The sequence below is a fragment of the Branchiostoma lanceolatum genome, chromosome 16 (genome assembly GCF_035083965.1).
Source record: "Branchiostoma lanceolatum isolate klBraLanc5 chromosome 16, klBraLanc5.hap2, whole genome shotgun sequence".
Classification (NCBI taxonomy): Eukaryota; Metazoa; Chordata; class Leptocardii; order Amphioxiformes; family Branchiostomatidae; genus Branchiostoma; species Branchiostoma lanceolatum.
Window position 1 is genome coordinate 7,527,448 of NC_089737.1, and position 18,615 is coordinate 7,546,062.

At 43.4% G+C, this 18,615-nt stretch overlaps 3 protein-coding genes and 1 long non-coding RNA gene across 4 annotated transcripts; all 4 read left to right on the forward strand.

Annotated features, from left to right (window-relative positions):
* On the forward strand, nucleotides 1-2,531 carry LOC136421886 (kappa-type opioid receptor-like). Its single transcript, XM_066409458.1, has one exon. The coding sequence runs from the start codon at nucleotides 1,183-1,185 to the stop codon at nucleotides 2,203-2,205; it is 1,023 nt and encodes a 340-aa protein (XP_066265555.1). The 5' UTR covers nucleotides 1-1,182; the 3' UTR covers nucleotides 2,206-2,531.
* Nucleotides 2,532-3,591: 1,060 nt separating this feature from the next.
* Nucleotides 3,592-5,979, forward strand: LOC136421870 (somatostatin receptor type 5-like). The gene is made up of 2 exons (XM_066409437.1): nucleotides 3,592-3,613; nucleotides 4,486-5,979. Exon 2 carries the CDS (start codon nucleotides 4,537-4,539, stop codon nucleotides 5,566-5,568), a length of 1,032 nt encoding a protein of 343 aa, XP_066265534.1. The 5' UTR covers nucleotides 3,592-3,613; nucleotides 4,486-4,536; the 3' UTR covers nucleotides 5,569-5,979.
* Nucleotides 5,980-7,141: 1,162 nt separating this feature from the next.
* Nucleotides 7,142-9,641, forward strand: LOC136421871 (uncharacterized). Its single transcript, XR_010753529.1, has 2 exons — nucleotides 7,142-7,252; nucleotides 8,194-9,641. It is a non-coding gene; the product is annotated as an uncharacterized lncRNA (long non-coding RNA).
* A 4,358-nt stretch (nucleotides 9,642-13,999) lies between these two features.
* LOC136422196 (toll-like receptor 13) lies at nucleotides 14,000-16,630 on the forward strand. The gene has a single exon (XM_066409841.1). The coding sequence runs from the start codon at nucleotides 14,192-14,194 to the stop codon at nucleotides 16,628-16,630; it is 2,439 nt and encodes an 812-aa protein (XP_066265938.1). The 5' UTR covers nucleotides 14,000-14,191.
* Nucleotides 16,631-18,615: the final 1,985 nt, after the last annotated feature.

Here is an 18,615-nt window from a genome sequence, read left to right on the forward strand (position 1 = left end):
GTCATATATTCATGAGAATATACTATCTGCAATGCCCATATGGTGATTCAAATCTTATATGATCTATCCCATGACCTGATGTACATTACACCACCATCATAAAGGTGAAAAATATACAGCATTAAAGTTTGTGAAATTGTGTTCTAACACAGCTTAAACAGGTGGCTCCTGTGTACTTTGGTGGGTTACTTTGTCCGAATGTCAACTCAAAACATCTGTTTGGACCAGTTGTCAACATTTATGGCCCGTTAAGTATAGCCATGATGGTTTGTAACCACAATCTACAGCTTTACCTTTATTGGCAAATGTCACATGAGGCAAAAAACTAGGTTAATGACATGTACAGAACAAATACTGCCAGACAAATTCAATCAGTGAGTTCCGCTGTTTGACAGAAGCACACCCTAATACCCTGACGTCTATTTTCCTCCGCTCTGCCCAGGTCCCGGTACAACAGGTACGTTAACGGTTTACCTGTGTTAGTGTTGCAGAGACAGGCATATGCTTAGCAGACTGGGCCCGTTAGAACACCCGTAAGCCGACCCATAGTACCTTGGGAAACCAGACTTGGGAACAGGCCGTTAGCCAGTTCCTTTGGCGGCCCAAGACTCGCAGTAAGCCCGCCGATCTAAATGACTCCCCCGTAGCGCTAACGGCCCGGTCCCAAGTCTGGTTTCCCAGTGTAACCCATAGAGACTGGTGACCAGCTTCTAGGCTCTCTGGAGAAACCTGTTAAGTTCATAAACTCGTACCATAACGTTATTACAGTAGACGGCTTAAATGTTTTTTTGACGGCTAGGACGATGGAATGAAAGTCGTCGGTAGTGAGTGTTGTTTTGTCCTGCTGTCTTTTCACTCGTAACTTTTATCATTGCATGTTTTCGAATAACACCGAATGGAACCATTGTGCTAAACAAGATGGCGGCTAATTCACCAAAAACAGGTTGTCACGACTTAGCGGAGGTTGTAAGTAGAATCTTACATGATATGCAGCAGGTAGAAGGAAAGTCGGAGCTAACGCTATTTCACCTAAATCCGCAAGGTAACATATGTCGGGGATTTTGAAAACGTGGTATCTAGGGACATATGCTAGATGCAACATATCGTCAACACTGTGAACTTCTTTTCCAGGATAGCACCACCTTTACAACAGTTACTCTGTAACGTCACACTAACACAACGATGACGTCATTTCCGGGAACAACACACCCACCCGAAATCGGAGGAAATCAGACCAGTGGACCCACCGGAAGTGGTTTGTTTCCTGCGTTCTCTGACATCGCTTCCCTGGAGCCAACAGTCTGGGGTCCGACGGTGCACCTTATTCTGGCTGCCATCGGTTCTGTGCTCAACGCTCTCGTCATCTACATCATAGTAAAGAAGCCGAAGATGAAGACCTATCCAAACATCTTCGTCTTGAACTTAGCAGTGACTGACTTCGTCTTCTGCACGGTGGCAACTCCTTTGATAAGGACTGTAGATCTGCTTGGAGAGTTAGGCGGGTGGCTCCAACACGTTTCCTTTGTAAGCTATGCTATTTGTGCCATTGTCAGCGTGCTATGTCTGACAACACTGAGTATCGAACGCTACCAGGCTATTTCAGACCCGATAGGCCACATTGACCGCAGTTCGAGAAAGCGCGCCTGGCTTATAAACGCCGGTTTATGGTTGGTGGCAATTGTGTCAAGTGTTCTGGGATATGTGTTTGTATTTCTACAGGTTGCTACGTTCATACCTACGTTTGTTAGTTTTCTGATAACCTTTGTTATCCCTTTATTGATAATCTCTGTATCTTACACTCTTTTGTTCAACACCTTAAGGCAAGATAGGGGTCTGCCTGTTGGTTCTAGGAGTGACATAAAGTCGCGTAACCGCGTTACGAGGATGGTGACTGCCGTTGTTGTAGTCTTTGTTGTATCCTGGCTGCCAGGACACATTTTGAACTTGGTGTACGTCTCAAGCACAACGATAGACAATAGGGCATTGTCCTACGGAACTTGGGCGTGCTTCATGCTACAGATCGTCAACTCTGTCGCCAACCCGTTTCTGTACGCTCTGCTCGGAGAGAAGTTTGGGTTCTACATCCGGGAAATCATGTGTATGAAGGATGTAAGGAAACAACGTGACAGTGCCAGGCGTGAACAACCAAGGACAAGAGAGGAGGATGGAAGAGGAGATGGACAGACAGAGTCGACAAGACTCTAGTTTTAGGGGAACAGGGATGATGATGACCAATCAGCACCAAGGACAAGGATGATGATAAGCAATCAGCACCAAGGACAGGGATGATGGTTACTAATCAGCACCAAGGACAGCGAAGATGATAACCAATCAGCATCAAGGACAGGGATGATGGCAACCAATCAGCACCAAGGACAAGGATGATGGTAACCAATCAGAACCAAGGACAAGGATTGTGATAATCAAGAAGAACCAAGGACAGGAATGATGGCAACCGATCAGCACCAAGGACAGGGATTGTGATAATCAGGAAGAACCAGGGACAGGGATGATGGCAACCAATCAGCACCAAGGACAGGATTAGTAATAATAATTCAGTACCAAATTGTAATTTTGGGTTAAATCTTATTATTTAGTATCTTGCATCAGTTCACAGAAGACAATGGAACAGTAAGGAACATTGACATGTATTGGGAGTATATATCCTACATTGGTGAACATCTGTGAAGTTTTGAATATCTAGTCTAAGTGCCAACTGTGTACTGTGGGTGACCGTAAAAATTTAGTTAGACTGACATTTGAATGTAAATATAAAGAAAACATGGAAAGCAATAATGTTCTCAAGTGTAATTATATTTGTAAAAAAGTCGTTGATATTTACCAAGAAAATGTTTTTATGCACTGAATATACTTTTGATTGTTTAGTTTAGACCCCATTAACATCTTGCTGTCGTACTAAGCACATTGGGTAGGGTTGGCTAAGAAACTACTAGTATACCAAATGGCCTCTGTTCAATTCAAGACATTTTACCATGCGGAGACAACAGAAAAGACAAGAAGGTTTGGCTGTACACACTTTTGCCATCTTTCTCTGTCTGATATTAGTTGGTTGAAAAACTTGTGGAGAAAAATACAATTTTTTTAAACATGAGACGTCAATTGATTACTTCCTGTCAATATGTCATTGTTCCCGGCCTGATGCCTCACGTTGCAGATCATGATCTATTTAGGATATTTGTAGGACGTTTGTAGTCAATTTAGCTAGTTTTAACAAATAAGATACATGTGTACTATCAAGAATATAAATCATAGTCCTCATTCCTCGTGTTAAAACAGGTGTTTTTTCAGACTTTGTGTATTTGGTGGTTTGCATTGTACTAATGTCAACTCAAAACATCTGTTAGAACATGTTGTCAACATTGTGGCCTATGTCATATAACTAGGGTAGACTGCAATCACAATAAACGTTACAGCTTTATCTTCATTTGTAAATGTCACAAGTAACATATTAGCTTAGGTAGATAACAAAACAAATAGTGTGGGACGAATGCAATATGTGAGTTCCGCCGTTGGACGGAGGCACACCCTAACGACGTCACGTCTATTTTCGTCAGATCGGCCCAGGTCTCGGGCACAAGCAGGTACGTTAAAGGTTTGTATGAGCTTTTCGGCAACATTTAAAACCATTTCTACCCACAATCATGGGGGGATAGTCTTAAAATGTGTACAACAACATCTGTGTGTGTCACTAGTTTTTGTTCTAGGACAAAGAAGGGACTGCCTTTTCGGTGGTTTAATTTTCAAACAAGCTGTCTTTTCCCTCTTAAGTTTATAAGCTAGTATCATAACGTTAACAGTTTACTGCTACAAATCATTTTCAATGGCAATGCATATGGTATTTGGATAACAGGTCGTTGGTAGTGAAATCTTGTCTTGTTATTCTGTCTTTTAACCCGTACCTTTTATCATTGTATTGTCTTCTGTTAGTACCAACATGGAATATAGGTACCATATGGAATTGCTTGATCAAAACAAAATGACGGCTAGATCACGGAAACGTTGCCACTACTGAGTGGCGTTAGCAAAGTCGAATTAGCTCTGAAAGTCTTGTGCTTGAAAACGTGTCCAAATGTTCATTAACCTAGTTCCAAAGACCGTCGATTGTTCAATTCAACAGCCGTGGGATTGACCACTTTTAGCATAGGCCTCGGAGTGAGTGTTGTACCATGTGTATACCGTATGTATACCGGCCTTTTCTGTGGGATTGGAATACCGGCGAAATCGGGTGGGCGACCGCGCGCCCGAAGGAGGGCATCGGAGCGAGCGGTATTTTGAAGTTAGGGTATCAGAGCGGCTGTCGGGCAAAAGACGATGGGAAGCCGACGGGAGTACATGTACTAATATTTGCATAACCATAGGTCGGGATGTCTTGCGCAACTGTTCAGGCGGGGAAAAAAACTCGCATCATTGCACCCGGTTTACTTGTTTTATCTTAAATTGACATTTATGTGTATAATTTTCCAGGATAGCGTCACCTTAACAACAGTTACCTGATATCGTCACACTGATGCAACGATGACGTCATTTTCGACAACATCACGTCTCCCTGATTTAAGCGGCGACTATCAACCAACCCTCGCAACTATCGAAAACGGTATATTCCCTCCGTTAACCGTTCTCATGATCACTTCCCTGGAGCCTACAGTCTGGGGTCCGACGGTGCACCTTGTTCTGGCTGCCTTTGGTTCTGTGTTCAACGCTCTCGTCATCTACATCATAGCTAAGAAGCCGAAGATGAGGACCTATCCAAACATCTTCGTCTTGAACCTTGCCGTAGCCGACTTCGTCTTTTGCACGGTGGCAACTCCACTGGTATGGACCGAGGTCCTGCTGGGGAAACTAGGCGGCTGGCTGCAACACGTCTTCTTTGCAAGCTACGGGACAAGTGCTTTCGTCAGCTTGCTATGTCTGACTACACTGAGTATCGAACGCTACCAGGCTATTTCAGACCCCATAGGCCACATTGACCGCAGTTCGAGGAAACGCGCTTGGCTCATAAACGCCGGTTTATGGCTGGTAGCAACTGTGTTAAGTGTTCTGGGATATGTGTTTGTATTTTTACAGGCTACGTTCATACCTATGCTTGTTAGTTTTCTGATAACCTTTGTTATCCCTTTATTGATAATCTCTATATCATACATACTTTTGTTTAAGACCTTAAGGCAAAATAGAGGTCTGCCTGCTGGTTCTGGGAATGACATCAAGTCACGTAACCGCGTAACGAGGATGGTAACCGCCGTTGTTGTAGCCTTTGTTGTATCATGGCTGCCAGGACACATTTTAAACCTTGTGTACGTCTCAAGCACAACGGTAGACAATAGGGCATTGTCCTACGGAACTTGGGCGTGCTTCATGCTACAGATCGTCAACTCAGTCGCCAACCCGTTTCTGTACGCTCTGCTCGGAGAGAAGTTTGGGTTCTACATCAGAGAGATCATGTGTAGGAAGAGTGTAAGGAAACAACGTGTCAGTGCCAGGCTTGAACAACCGAAGGCACAAGAGGAGGATGGAAAAAGAGATGGACAGACAGAGTCGACAAGACTCTAGTTTTAGGAAAACAGGGACGATGATGACCAATCAGCACCAAGAGCAGGGATGATGGTAACCAATCAGCACCAAGGACGGGGATGGTGATAACCAATAAAGACCAAGGACAGAATAAATGATCACAAATTAGTACTAAATTGTAATTTTGGGGTAGATTGTACATGTATGATTTAGTATCTTGCATCACTTCACAAAAGACAATGAAACAGTAAGGAACATAGGCATGTATTGGAAGTATATATCCTACATTGGCGAACATCTGTGAAGTTTTGAATATCTAGTCTAAGTGCCAACTGTCCACTGTGGGTGACCGTAAAAAGTTTGTTAGACTGACATTTGAATGTAAAGACAAGAGTCTTAGGACCCAACATCTCCTTGCAAATTTGTTTTTTATTAAACCAGTTCCCCCCATTCTGTATCCCTCAATGGTATGAGCCCCACCTGTCGGGCCCAGGAGAAGTGACCCATTTAAATAGCTACTAACAGATTTGCCATAATATGCAATGGACAACACTGCAAATATAGATTTCCTCATTACTTATGCAAATTAAGTCCAATATGCATAATTTGCAGTTCATTGTATACATCTCTGTCTAAGCTACCTGCATAGTAAATAACATGAAAATCTGTCGCTCCTTTCTTCAGTTATTCTCCTTAAAAGATTTTGACAAATACGCCATTGCAGAACCAGTGACACATACCAGGGGGCCCAAAATCGACCTTGACCTTTCTCCTCCCAACACCTACCCACATACCAAATATCATTACAATCCACCTACACGTTCTACAGTTATCCTGACTTTAAGCATCCGGTGACACAAACATGCAAACGCACGCAAAGCCTTTTTTCATGGAGATAATAAAGAAAACATGGAAAGCAATTCTGTTCTTAAGTGTAATTATATTTGTAAAAAAAGTCGTTGATACTTACCAAGAAAATGTTTTTATGCACTGAATGTACTTTTGATTGTTTAGTTTAGACCCCATTAACATCTTGCTGTCGTACTAAGCACATGGGGTAGGGTTGGCTAAGAAAATACTAGTATACCAAATGGCCTCTCTTCAATTCAAGACATTTAACTATGCGGAGATAACAGAAAAGACAAGAAGGTTTGGCTGTACACACTTTCTGTGTCATCTTTCTCTGTCTGTTGGTTGAAAAACTTGTGGAGAAAAATACAATTTTTTTAAACATGAGACGTCAATTAATTACTTCCTGTCAATATTTCATTGTTCCCGGCCTGATGCCTCACGTTGCAGATCATGATCTATTTAGGATATTTGTAGGACGTTTGTAGTCAATTTAGCTAGTATTAACAAATAAGATACATGTGCACTATCAAGAGTATAAATCATGGTCCTCATTCCTCGTGTTAAAACAGGTGTTTTTTCAGACTTTGTGTATTTGGTGGTTTGCATTGTACTAATGTCAACTCAAAACATCTGTTAGAACATGTTGTCAACATTGTGGCCTATGTCATAACTAGAGTAGACTGCAATCACAATAAACGTTACAGCCTTATCTTCATTTGTAAATGTCACAAGTAACATATTAGGTTAGGTAGATAACAGAATAAATAGTGTGGGACGAATGCAATATGTGAGTTCCACCGTTGGACGGCGGCACACCCTAATGACGTCACGTCTATTTTCGTCAGATCGGCCCAGGTCTTGGGACAAACAGGTATACGTAACTTTGTTGTTTGTGTTTTTGGCAACGTTTTAAGCCATTTTTACCTATAACATGGAGAATAGTTTAGAAATGTGTACAGTATTAGCTGGTGCCCCTTTGCTCAAGAACAAAGAAGGAACTTCATTTACCAACGGCGGTGCATATGCTTGAATGCCTTTGGCAGGCTGTCTTAACCTCTTCTAAAAGTTCATAATCACGTATCATAACGTTAACAGTTGACAACTGAAAGTGCGTTTGACGGCTTGGATGTTGAAATATCAGGTCGTTGGAAGTGAATGCTGTCTTGCCATGTTCTTTGTTCAGTCCTTAGATTTACCGTTGTACGTTTTTGTAAGTAAAAGTACAATGGTAGTGTATGGAATCATTGTGCAAAACAAAATGGCGGCCGCAGTAGGTCAAACAAGGACAGGTTGACAAGACTGAGTGGAGGTTCAAAAGGCGACTTGGTTCTGAAAAGTTTGCCCACAATACATGTAAAATAACACATGTGCAAGTAAAGTCGGAGGTAGTGTTAGCTTAAATACGTTCCCACATTCTAGAAAGGTGCGGTGTTCCGTGTAGGACTGACCCTCATGCAAGACTCTGTCTTATCCCGGAAGTAGGCGTAGCTGAAGGAAAGTAAAACAAAAGTACAGTGGCCCACAGACACATTCCCGCAGTGCCGAAAGCATAGCTGAAGCCTTTATAAAACTTGGCTTTGCTGTATGTCGTTTCCAACGTTCCTCCCCACCATGACATGAGAATACTGATAACTAGTAGAACCAGTCTATTTTGCTGGGAAGATGTCAAAGACTTAAGTATTGTAACAACGCAGAGCGTTTAGCTAATTGGAAAGGGTTAGGCTTCAAATGATATCTCTTAATCTGATTCAATTTGGCCGGCCCAATGTCAGAATAGCCAATCCTAATAGACAGTTTGAACTTCTTTTCCAGTATAGCGTCATCTTTAAAACAATTACGCTGCAACGTCACACTAACGCAACGATGACGTCATTTCCGGGAACATCACGCCCGCCCGAAATCGGCGACAATCAGACCAGTGGACCCACCGGAAGTGGTTTCTTTCCTCCGTTTTCCGTTCTCACTTCCCTGGAGCCAACAGTCTGGGGTCCGACGGTGCACCTTATTCTGGCTGCCATCGGTTCTGTGTTCAACGCTCTCGTCATCTACATCATAGCAAAGAAGCCGAAGATGAAAACCTATCCAAACATCTTCGTCTTGAACCTTGCCGGGGCCGACTTCATCTTTTGCACGGTGGCAACACCATTGGTATGGACTGTGGCACTGCTTAGAAAATTGGGCGGCTGGCTGCAACACGTTTTCTTTGTAAGCTACGGGACAAGTGCCTTCGTCAGCGTGCTATGTCTCACAACACTGAGTATCGAACGTTACCAGGCTATTTCAGACCCGATAGGCCACATGGACCGCAGTTCGAGAAAGCGCGCTTGGCTCATAAACGCCGGTTTATGGGTGTTAGCAATTGGGTTAAGTGTTGTGGGGTATGTGTTTGTATTTTTACAGGCTACGTTCATACCTACGCTTGTTAGTTTTCTGATAACCTTTGTTATCCCTTTATTAATAATCTCTATATCATACATACTTTTGTTTAAGACCTTAAGGCAAAACAGGGATCTGCCTTCTGGTTCTAGGAATGACATCAAGTCACGTAACCGTGTCACAAGGATGGTGACCGCCGTTGTTGTAGCCTTTGTTGTATCCTGGCTGCCAGGACACATTTTAAACCTGGTGTACGTCTCAAGCACAACGGTAGACAATAGGGCATTGTCCTACGGAACTTGGGCGTGTTTCATGCTACAGATCGTCAACTCTGTCGCCAACCCGTTTCTGTACGCTCTGCTCGGAGAGAAGTTTGGGTTCTACATCCGGGAGATCATGTGTAGGAAGAGCATCAGGAAACGACGTGGCAGTACTAAGCGTGAACAACCAAGGGTAAAAGAGGAGGATGGAAAAAGAGATGGACAGACAGAGTCGACAAGACTTTAGTTTTTGCCTTGGTCTTGGACCACTGTCATGCTTAGGTCACATTTCCAATCCGGGGTCCGACCGGACTGTCTTTGGGAACGAAAAGTATGATATAAATGACATAAACAACAAAATCACAAAGTTAAAAACGTACAAAAAAGTATTTTAAGACCTTACCTTGCAAGCTATGCTCTTTATTTTTGGTTCGTTTTGTGTAGATGAATATGTACATGTTAATATTTATTGATATACACTTTAATTTTTTGTTTCCTCAAACATCCCGTCCGGGCCCCGGTTGGGAAATGTGTTAGTAGCGTTAATGGTATCCTTTGCTATTATGATGTAAGAGCGCCGCTGACCGTAAGGATTTAAATAAAGTCGAACTGGTGCTGACAATTGCCACAACACTAGATTCTCTCTAGCTCTGAGTATGATACGGTTGACCCATTTACATGTAGCCTGGATGCCAGACTGTTTCCAGGGCCTACACACGCCAGCTTGGTTCTAGGGCCCAAGGGGATTTGAACCACAGCCCCCCCCCCCCCCCCCCCCGCCCCCTGAATTAGCCTCCATAGCAGGCTCTCTGGGTCTTTTGTTGGCTCATGATACACTTTTTGCTGATGACTTCTTTTTGTATTGGGTTGTTTGTGAAGCCAGTCCGTAACCATATGGGCCTAACGTTTACAGGCTGACTGCACAAACGACCCAGTACAAAAAGAAGTCATCAGCTAAAAGGGTATCATGAGCCCAAAAAACGCCCAGAGAGTCTGCTATGGAGGCTAAATATGACCAAGGACATTATATAGTCCTCGATATGACGGGGGGTTGCGTTTGGCCTGGTGCTTCTTGGTCGCTTTAAGTGACGAAGACGACACTCCCCAATAAAAAAACAGAATGATAATTCATTAGAAGGTAAATTTGCTAGTGTAATGTGAAATATTCGGTGAAGCAAATCTGACACTACTTTCCGAGACAGGGCAAGAATGAGAGTTTTGCTCTCTTCTGACCTCTGACCGAAAGGTCCCTGGAAAACTATGATTTGGTAGGCTGTTCAATCCAGTCGAACTACTGCTTACTATAATCGCAGAACACATAATTGTCTATGATAGGTTGACCCAGATACATATGTGTAAACAACCTCTTTAATCACTAAAAGCTCATGTCTATCTTATTCGTATCTCCAGGCTTTACCCAGTGTTGCATTGGCCTTTTTGTGAAGCACTTTAGAAACATGGCAACCGCTGTACAAACACTCCAGTCCTGTGAACACATTTGGTCCCTTCGCAGAGGTACAATAGAGTGGTTGGAGCGCCCTTCTAGTTCTTTGTTTGCAAACAAAACATCCAATTTGCATCTTGGGAAAACAACAAGAAAAAAAAAGACAAACAACGACGTACACACAACAGAGTTGTACACAACAGAGTTAGCGCCTGAATAGCTCGCTTGTGATTGACGTGAGGTACAGACGACCGTCAAACACCGTGACGAGAAGGTGAGTAATTGTGTTAAGGAGCTTGAACATGCTCTGGTGGACAGTCAGACAGGCTGAATGTGATTAGGAAATAGCTCCCAACCACCACAGCAGTTTCCGGCGAATTTCATTTCTTTCCGCAAGAGCTTGGGGATCAAACCTGTGGCCTCGGCTTGTGAAAACCCAAACCCGGGACAGAAGAGGACTTCGTGTTTCCTGAGGTAAGAAATTACTCTATTCACGTGTCCAATCTAACGGTAAAAAAAAGATATTGTAAGGACCCAGGATGTCGGAACATGTTAACCTGTGCCAAATGCCTTCCATAATTTTGAAAAACTATGAAAGTTAGGCTGTGTTAAAAATACATACAGTAAGGGTTGTTGGAGGGATGTTAAAGTGAAGGTATTTGATTTCTGACTCGCTAATACATGTCAAAAACAACGTCTTGAAATCAAAAGACGTGTGTCAACAGACAAGGAAATAGCGTTGTGTAAAATAGCGCCGTTTCATATGCTGTTTCTCAACTTAGCCCAGTTAGTTTATCTTGTTCTTTTTATCATATATAAGCGTCAGAGATCAAAAGATCATAGTCTTAAGGAAAGGCTAGCTGTAGAGTTCGCGCCTGCATAGTCCATGGCAACAACACAAACGTTACCCTCCGACAAGGCGAAGGAAAGAACAGAATGAGGAATACTGGATTAATGCGGGACATCATAGGCATGGTAGAGTTCGTACTTCTCGATCAGGCTATTGTTAAAAGGAGGAAGTGTTCCCTAATTCGACCCATGTGGCAGGTAGTACGTCCATCATAGTAGGACGATACTTCTAATGGTATGTTGTCACCTGCTAGCTTTCTGTCTGCAAGTAATCTCCAAACAGGTCTAATGCCAGTAACTGAAACTGGGAGCTATAAAAGCGTATTCTCCAATAAAGTTAGAAGGCTTCCGAACTAAGCCAAGAAGACCATTTGTAACAAAACAGGGAGCTAGAAAACATATTAAGGACTTTCCCTTCTGACATCTGCTTGAAACGTAGTTTTCAAGGACACTTTACAACCATGTTGCGACCTTGGTAATCCAAGTAGATGTTAGAGGGCCAAATCGCCACGTTTACGAGCGGCTTTCCTGGTTTAGAATAAGTTAGAATGTCTTCCTACATCTGTTTGGAGATTACGTCTATGAGATCGTCCTTGAAGTCGACACGCAACATGCTATTTCTGTCCTGTGACGTCATGTGGGACTTTACGCTCCCCTGGGGAGGGTGTATCAGGTGATGACCGCTTTTGTGTTACCATGATACCGCACACACAATGCACAGGTGGAATTGCGGTGTCCTGCCTTCTATCTTCTGTGTTTTTGTGACATCGATAGTGTTTATTCACTGACATCTAGAGATACAAATATAGCTGTTATTTCGCCTAATTAGTATGTCAGATAACAAGAATGACACTCCAATGGCACAAACATCATTACCTCAAGATTCACCGCTACCGAAGGTTATGTTTCTATGTATGTATGTATGTATGTCTGTGTATGTAAGTATGTGTGTTTGTTGGTTTGTGTGTGTATGTATATATGTATGCATGTTTGTGTGTGTATGTATGTATGTGTGTCTGTGTTACCGTATTGCTGCATACTTTGCTGGCATAACTGAAAACAATGGATGGATTGTGGTGACACTTGCAACTTGGAAAGACGAAGGTCAAGGAACATTTTGGACCTTCATTCTAGCAAGCAGCTTCAGTTGTTAGACCAATAGTCCGCTGATAGTCGATTAGTATAGTAGTTGTGTAAACATACTGCATTTACCCATTTTGTGCAGTAACAAGCAGTAAAGATCATATACCCATGTTATGGGCATCATACACACAGTGAAATGTCCCATCACGTTTTTTTTAATTCTCTCTTTTAGTAACCCCTAATATTCTGACTATCCACAGGGCAACACTAAGAAGAATCTAAAGTAAACAAGAGCGAATCAACATGGGGTCTAGAACAATGCTTGCAGTCTGCTTAGCTGTGGTTTCGGTCTTCATAACCAAACAAGGGCAGGTAAGAGGACAAATTCTTCCGGCTGTGTGTCAGGTCTGGACCTCAACAACTGTGCAGTGTACAGGGTTGGATCCAGCGCGTTCAAATCTGACTCAAATACCGCCCGGCATCCCCGAGTCTGTCATCACCTTGAACCTCAATGGAAACAACATCACTGAACTACACAACGATTCTTTCAAAGGGCTAAGAAACCTGAGGTACTTATATCTGTCAAGAATGCATCTTAAGACCATCGATGTTGATGATTTCGCGGGGTTAGATAGCTTGGAACGACTAGAGTTGACCAGAGGAGTGCCAGACATATTGTACACGTTTTCCCTTCATGATGGAATGTTCAAAGATCTGCGAAACCTGGAACGTCTGGACGTTGACACATACACAGATACGATCAGTGAGGGTGTGTTCAGGGGTTTGACAAGTTTAAAGATTTTATATCTCGCGGTGGCAAACGTTGACTATATACCTGACCACGCATTTGATTCGTTGACTTCATTGGAAGTACTTGACATTGTAGAACGAGACAACACAGTAGAGGATGGGAATACCAACACAGAAAGAAGCTACCATGGAATCAGATTCTTACAACGACGTCTGCTGTGGGCACCCTTACTCAAACTCAAAAGACTGATTCTTCATGTCCATAGAGCAAGCGACCTGTACTTTGGACCAGAATTTAAAAACTTGTTGAACTTGGAGTCAATAACAATACATGTATATGCGTCACATTTCCCGATTGATTTTAATGTCCAAATGTTTCTGCCACTGTTATCAAGTCTAAAGATTTTAGATCTGCGACAAAGCTTGGGCAACTTCTTCGAATACGATAGTCTTAGCATAGAGCCCGGCCTGCTCAAGTCACTTAGACAGCTCCAGACGTTGTACCTCCCCGAACTACCGGATCCCCACATTGCGGATGTACTACCTGAACTCCAGCAAACACAGATTCAGAAGTTATATTTTGGCGTGAACGAAGTGAACACAATAACACCCGACACCATGGCGGCAATACAGGGTCTGGAAGATTTGAGAAGTTTGACTATTGTGATGTCCAACGTTACTTCCATACAGGCTAACTCTTTTGCGAACTTCTCACATCTCCAAAGGCTGGATCTGTCAGGGATGCATAGAGTTGTGAAAAGTTTGAACGAGAAAGCGTTCAGAAATATCATGGCTACTCGCATGATGTATGTGGACTTATTTCACAAGTGGGGCCGATTACAGACTTTAGAAGTCGTTCAGTGGATTATGGTCGCTCACCTATCTCGACTTGAGTCTGAATAGCATATATACCTTACCACAAGGCGTGTTTGAAGAACTGTCGTCTCTTGAGTATCTTGTCTTGACCAATAACTTGAACAGTCATGTACCTCCAGGCGTGTTTGAAGGATTAGCGTCTCTTACTCATCTTTATCTCAATAATAACAACATGTACACCTCAAAAGCTCGACTCCCAGGGACGTTGGAACATCTAGATCTCAGTCACAACAACTTACACAACGACGCGACAGGTTCAAGACAAATATGTCCCTTCTCCATATCATTTGCCTTTGAAGGTTTGACGAGTGTCTATCACCTGAACTTGAGTTATAATGAACTTGAGCATGTTGAAAGTGGATGTTTGCCTGAGAACGTTACTGTGCTGGATCTAAAGCACAACAACATACGTTACATGCCTGACTCTATCTTCTACGCCCGGACCTTGCAGTATCTTGACCTTTCACACAACGGTATGAACTATGATCCGGGTAATCTAATTTCGGATAAGTCATCAAATCTAAAAGCGCTCATGCTGGATAATAATGCATTTGGAAGGATAGATGAAACATTTATGAAAGGCTTCATCAAACTAAAAACGTTGGTTCTTTCCCACAACCACATCCGTGTCATCAAGGGAGGGAATTTCCAATGGTTGGTCCAGCTAACACATCTTGCTCTCAGTCATAATTACATCAACACCGTTACGTCATCTGCATTCCGAGGACTCTCGCGGCTACAATTCCTGGACCTCAGCTACAACCAAATACAGAATATAACCGCGAGCACGTTTGAAGGTCTTGGCAATCTTACACATCTACAACTGGCAGCCAACAGGATTGCGGTGATTGGGGATGCGTTTCATCGTCTGTATTTGTTGGAGGAGTTGATTCTCAGCAGCAATAGGATACCTGTTTTAAACCAAACCGCACTGGGTCCTGTTTTCGACCGCTTGGTGACTCTTGACATTGCAGACAACCCGTTTCTGTGTGATTGTAGCCTGAGGTGGTTTGTTGAGTGGGCCAATGACGGATACGATAGGGTAGCGAACTGGCACAACCCACACCCTGTCTCTGATGGAGGATACAAATGTTCACGTCCACCTAATTTGCGTGGGCGACGTTTGATAGACGGGCTGACACAGAAACAACACGATAACAACGGACAAGAGGGGAAAGAAAGCGTGTTCTTTAACACAGACTGTGGTCATGGATTCCGACCTAACCGCCTCCTGGCTTGTGTGCTCGCCTCTTCGGGCATCTTCGTCGCCATGATGACCATTTTCCTGGTCGACTACAATATCGCCCGTGTTCAGTACTACCTGTGGATGTTGGCCAAGTGGAGGAGGCCGAAGATTGGAGAAGTAGAGAACCAAGAGCCGCACAGATACACACACGATGTTTTTATAGCCTACAACAATGAGGACGTCATGTGGGTTATAGATGAGGCGATAGAGAACCTGGAACCTGACTACAGTTTGGTCATACATGAAAGGGACTTTGCAGTCGGCGCTCCCATCGTGGAAAACATCGCGAATGCGGTAGAAAACAGCCGGAGAACCGTCTGCCTCATCACCAGGAACTTCTTGAAGAGTAAGTGGTGCGAGTACGAGTTCCAGCTGGCCCAGTACCACATGTTTGAGCAAGGGGGAGGGAAGCGCCTCATCCTTGTGTTTCTGGAGAGGATTCCCGACAGAATGCTGAAACGGTTTCGACACCTGAACGCGGTATTGAAGAGGGACACGTATCTAATGTGGCCGGATGACGCTGATAAGAGGCCGCTGTTCTGGAAGCGGCTGCGAGGCGCTCTGGGTGATCCTCTACCTCGAGACGCAGAGGCTGAGCAGCAGATACAAGCTCTAGAACTGAACATCATGGAACAACCACTGGCTCAGTTTCCGGTAGAGAACATTCCGGAACGGCAGGCACAAGTTTTGGAACTGAACATTCCGGAACGGCAGGCACAAGCTCTGGAACTGGACGTTCCGGAACGGCGTGCTCAAGCTTTGGAACTGAACATTCCGGAACGGCAGGCACAAGCTCTGGAACTGAACATAACGGAACGGCAGGCACAAGCTCTGAAAATAAACATTCCGGAACGGCAGACACAAGCCATAGAGCTGACCATTCTGGAAAGGCAGGCACATGCTTCAGAACTGAACATTCCGGAACGGCAGGCACAAACTCTGGAACTGAACATTCTGGAACGGCAGGCACAAGCTCTGGAACTGAACATTCCGGAACGGCAGGCACAAGCCTTGGAACTGAATATTCCGGAACGGCAGGTACAAGCTCTGGAACTGAACATTTTGGAACGGCAGACACAAGCTATGGTACTGAACATTCCGGAACGGCAGGCGCAAGCCCTGGAACTGAACATTCCGAAACGGCAGTCACAAGCTCCAGAACTGAACATTCCGAAACGGCAGTCACAAGCTCCAGAACTGAACATTCCGGAACGGCAGGCACAAGCCCTGGAACTGAATATTCCGGAACGGCAGGCACAATCTCTGGAACTGAACATTCCAGAACAGCAAGATTACATGTTAGAAGAAGAACCTGAAGACCAGTGGTATGGCATAGGGGGTGATGTGCCTCTAGTACCAATGTAGCTACGTGAGCCATATGCACAAAATTACCCCTGACCTCTGGTCAACGCCAACTTATTGTGGGGTATTCATTTGTTTTTAAACACAAGCTCTGTGATTATCTGAAAGATTGAAAAGTTTTACTCATTTAAAAAAATGTCTCTGTGTGTCTATATAAACATTTAAGTTGTACAGCAAAAGTTGGTTCTGATTGGCCATTGATGGCATTTTTGAATAATTTCGAATATCACCGTGTACGGGATTCCTTGGGATTGTACTTTTTGATGTTTTGCATCATTTTGACGTTGACAATTAAAATTCTGCGCTGAAGTGTTGCGTCTGTTCTCTAATCTGTCGCTGGTGTGTTACGCCGAAGGGCGGTTAGACCGGCTATATAGATACAGATACAGATTAGCGACCATTCAAGTCTATGCATATCTTCGTTAGGTAAATACATGAATAAAGGAAATATGAATACAAACAGCTCAAGGACACAGAAATGTGAATATCAAAAATTCTCACAAGAACAAATGATATAATTTTTAGTCATTATACAAAGGGATGATTATGATCTTCATAGTACACATCTTTCAAAACTCCTAAAAACCTAGTCACATGCGTATCATAGATGACAAATTCCCGTTGCTTTATACAGTAATGAAGTATCATTTTTCTACCCCCATAATCATCATGATAGTAAATGATATTTGTCTGCCTGTACATGTATAAGAATTTAAAACGCAAGTCCCATCACCTAACATTGGTTAGTTATAGCAGCTTCGACTATGCGACGTCAATTTAGTAAAACAAAACTGCTGACACAAAAAATCTCAAGGGCAATAATGTCCGGTTTATTCTGCTCGTTACAAAAGTTCATTGTCACAAAACAATTTCTTAATTCGTATTAAGCAGATAGGATGCCTTCATCTTCAGGGATCTGATCACTAATTAGCAGTATAAGAGAATAGACAACGATATGTTGTACAGCTCTAGGCAATGTTGGCATAATTCAAGCTGTTCCTCATATAGATATACCGTAATGCCCGTAAGGTCTGTTCCTGTCAAAAAAAGTCGTCGTCTGTTTAGACAATCTTCATTATCTTTGCCACTTCAACAAAATAGGTGAAGGCTTTTCCGTCATCACCTAGATTTGTCCAAGCGTTGCACAAGTTTTGTAGTGAGGCGATAATGTACGGATGTGCAGTATTCTCGTCATAGATACTACGCATCATCTCTAATGACTGTTCAAAATGTGCGACAGCCTTTCTGTGATCACCAAGATCACTCCAGTCAATGCCCAAGTTGATAAGCGAAATAGCAATGTCATGATGAGCGGTGCTCTTACCATAGATACTTAGGTTCATCTGCAGTGACTGCTCGTGATAGCTGACGGCCTTTTTGTGATCACCAAGCTTACTCCAGGCATTACCCAAGTTGTTAAGTGACCCCGCGATGTCAGGATGTGCAGTGTTCTCACCAAAGATACTACACAGCATCTGTAGTGACTGTTCAAAACAGGTGACGGCCTTTTTGTGATAACCAAGGTCCCTCCATGCACTACCCAAATTGTTAAGTGACGCGGCGATGCCAGGATGTGGAGTGTTCTCACCATAGATAGTCCGGCTCATGTGTAGTGACTGTTCGTAATAGATTACGGCCTTTTTGTGATCCCCAAAAGAGCTCCATTCATTACCCAAGTTGTCAAGTGACCCGGCGATGTTAGGATGTGGAGTGTTCTCACCATAGATACTCCGGTTCATCTGTAATGACTGTTCATGATAGCTGACGGCCTTTTTGTGATCACCAAGGTTACCCCAGGCGTTACCCAAGTTACCAAGTGTCCCGGCAATGTCAGGATGTGGAGTGTTGTCACCATAAATACTCCGGTTCATTTGTAGTGACTGTTCAAGATAGCTGACGGCCTTTTTGTGATTATCAAGGCTCCCCCAGGCCACACCTAAGTTGTTAAGTGACATGGCGATGGCAGTATGTGCAGTCGTCTCACCATA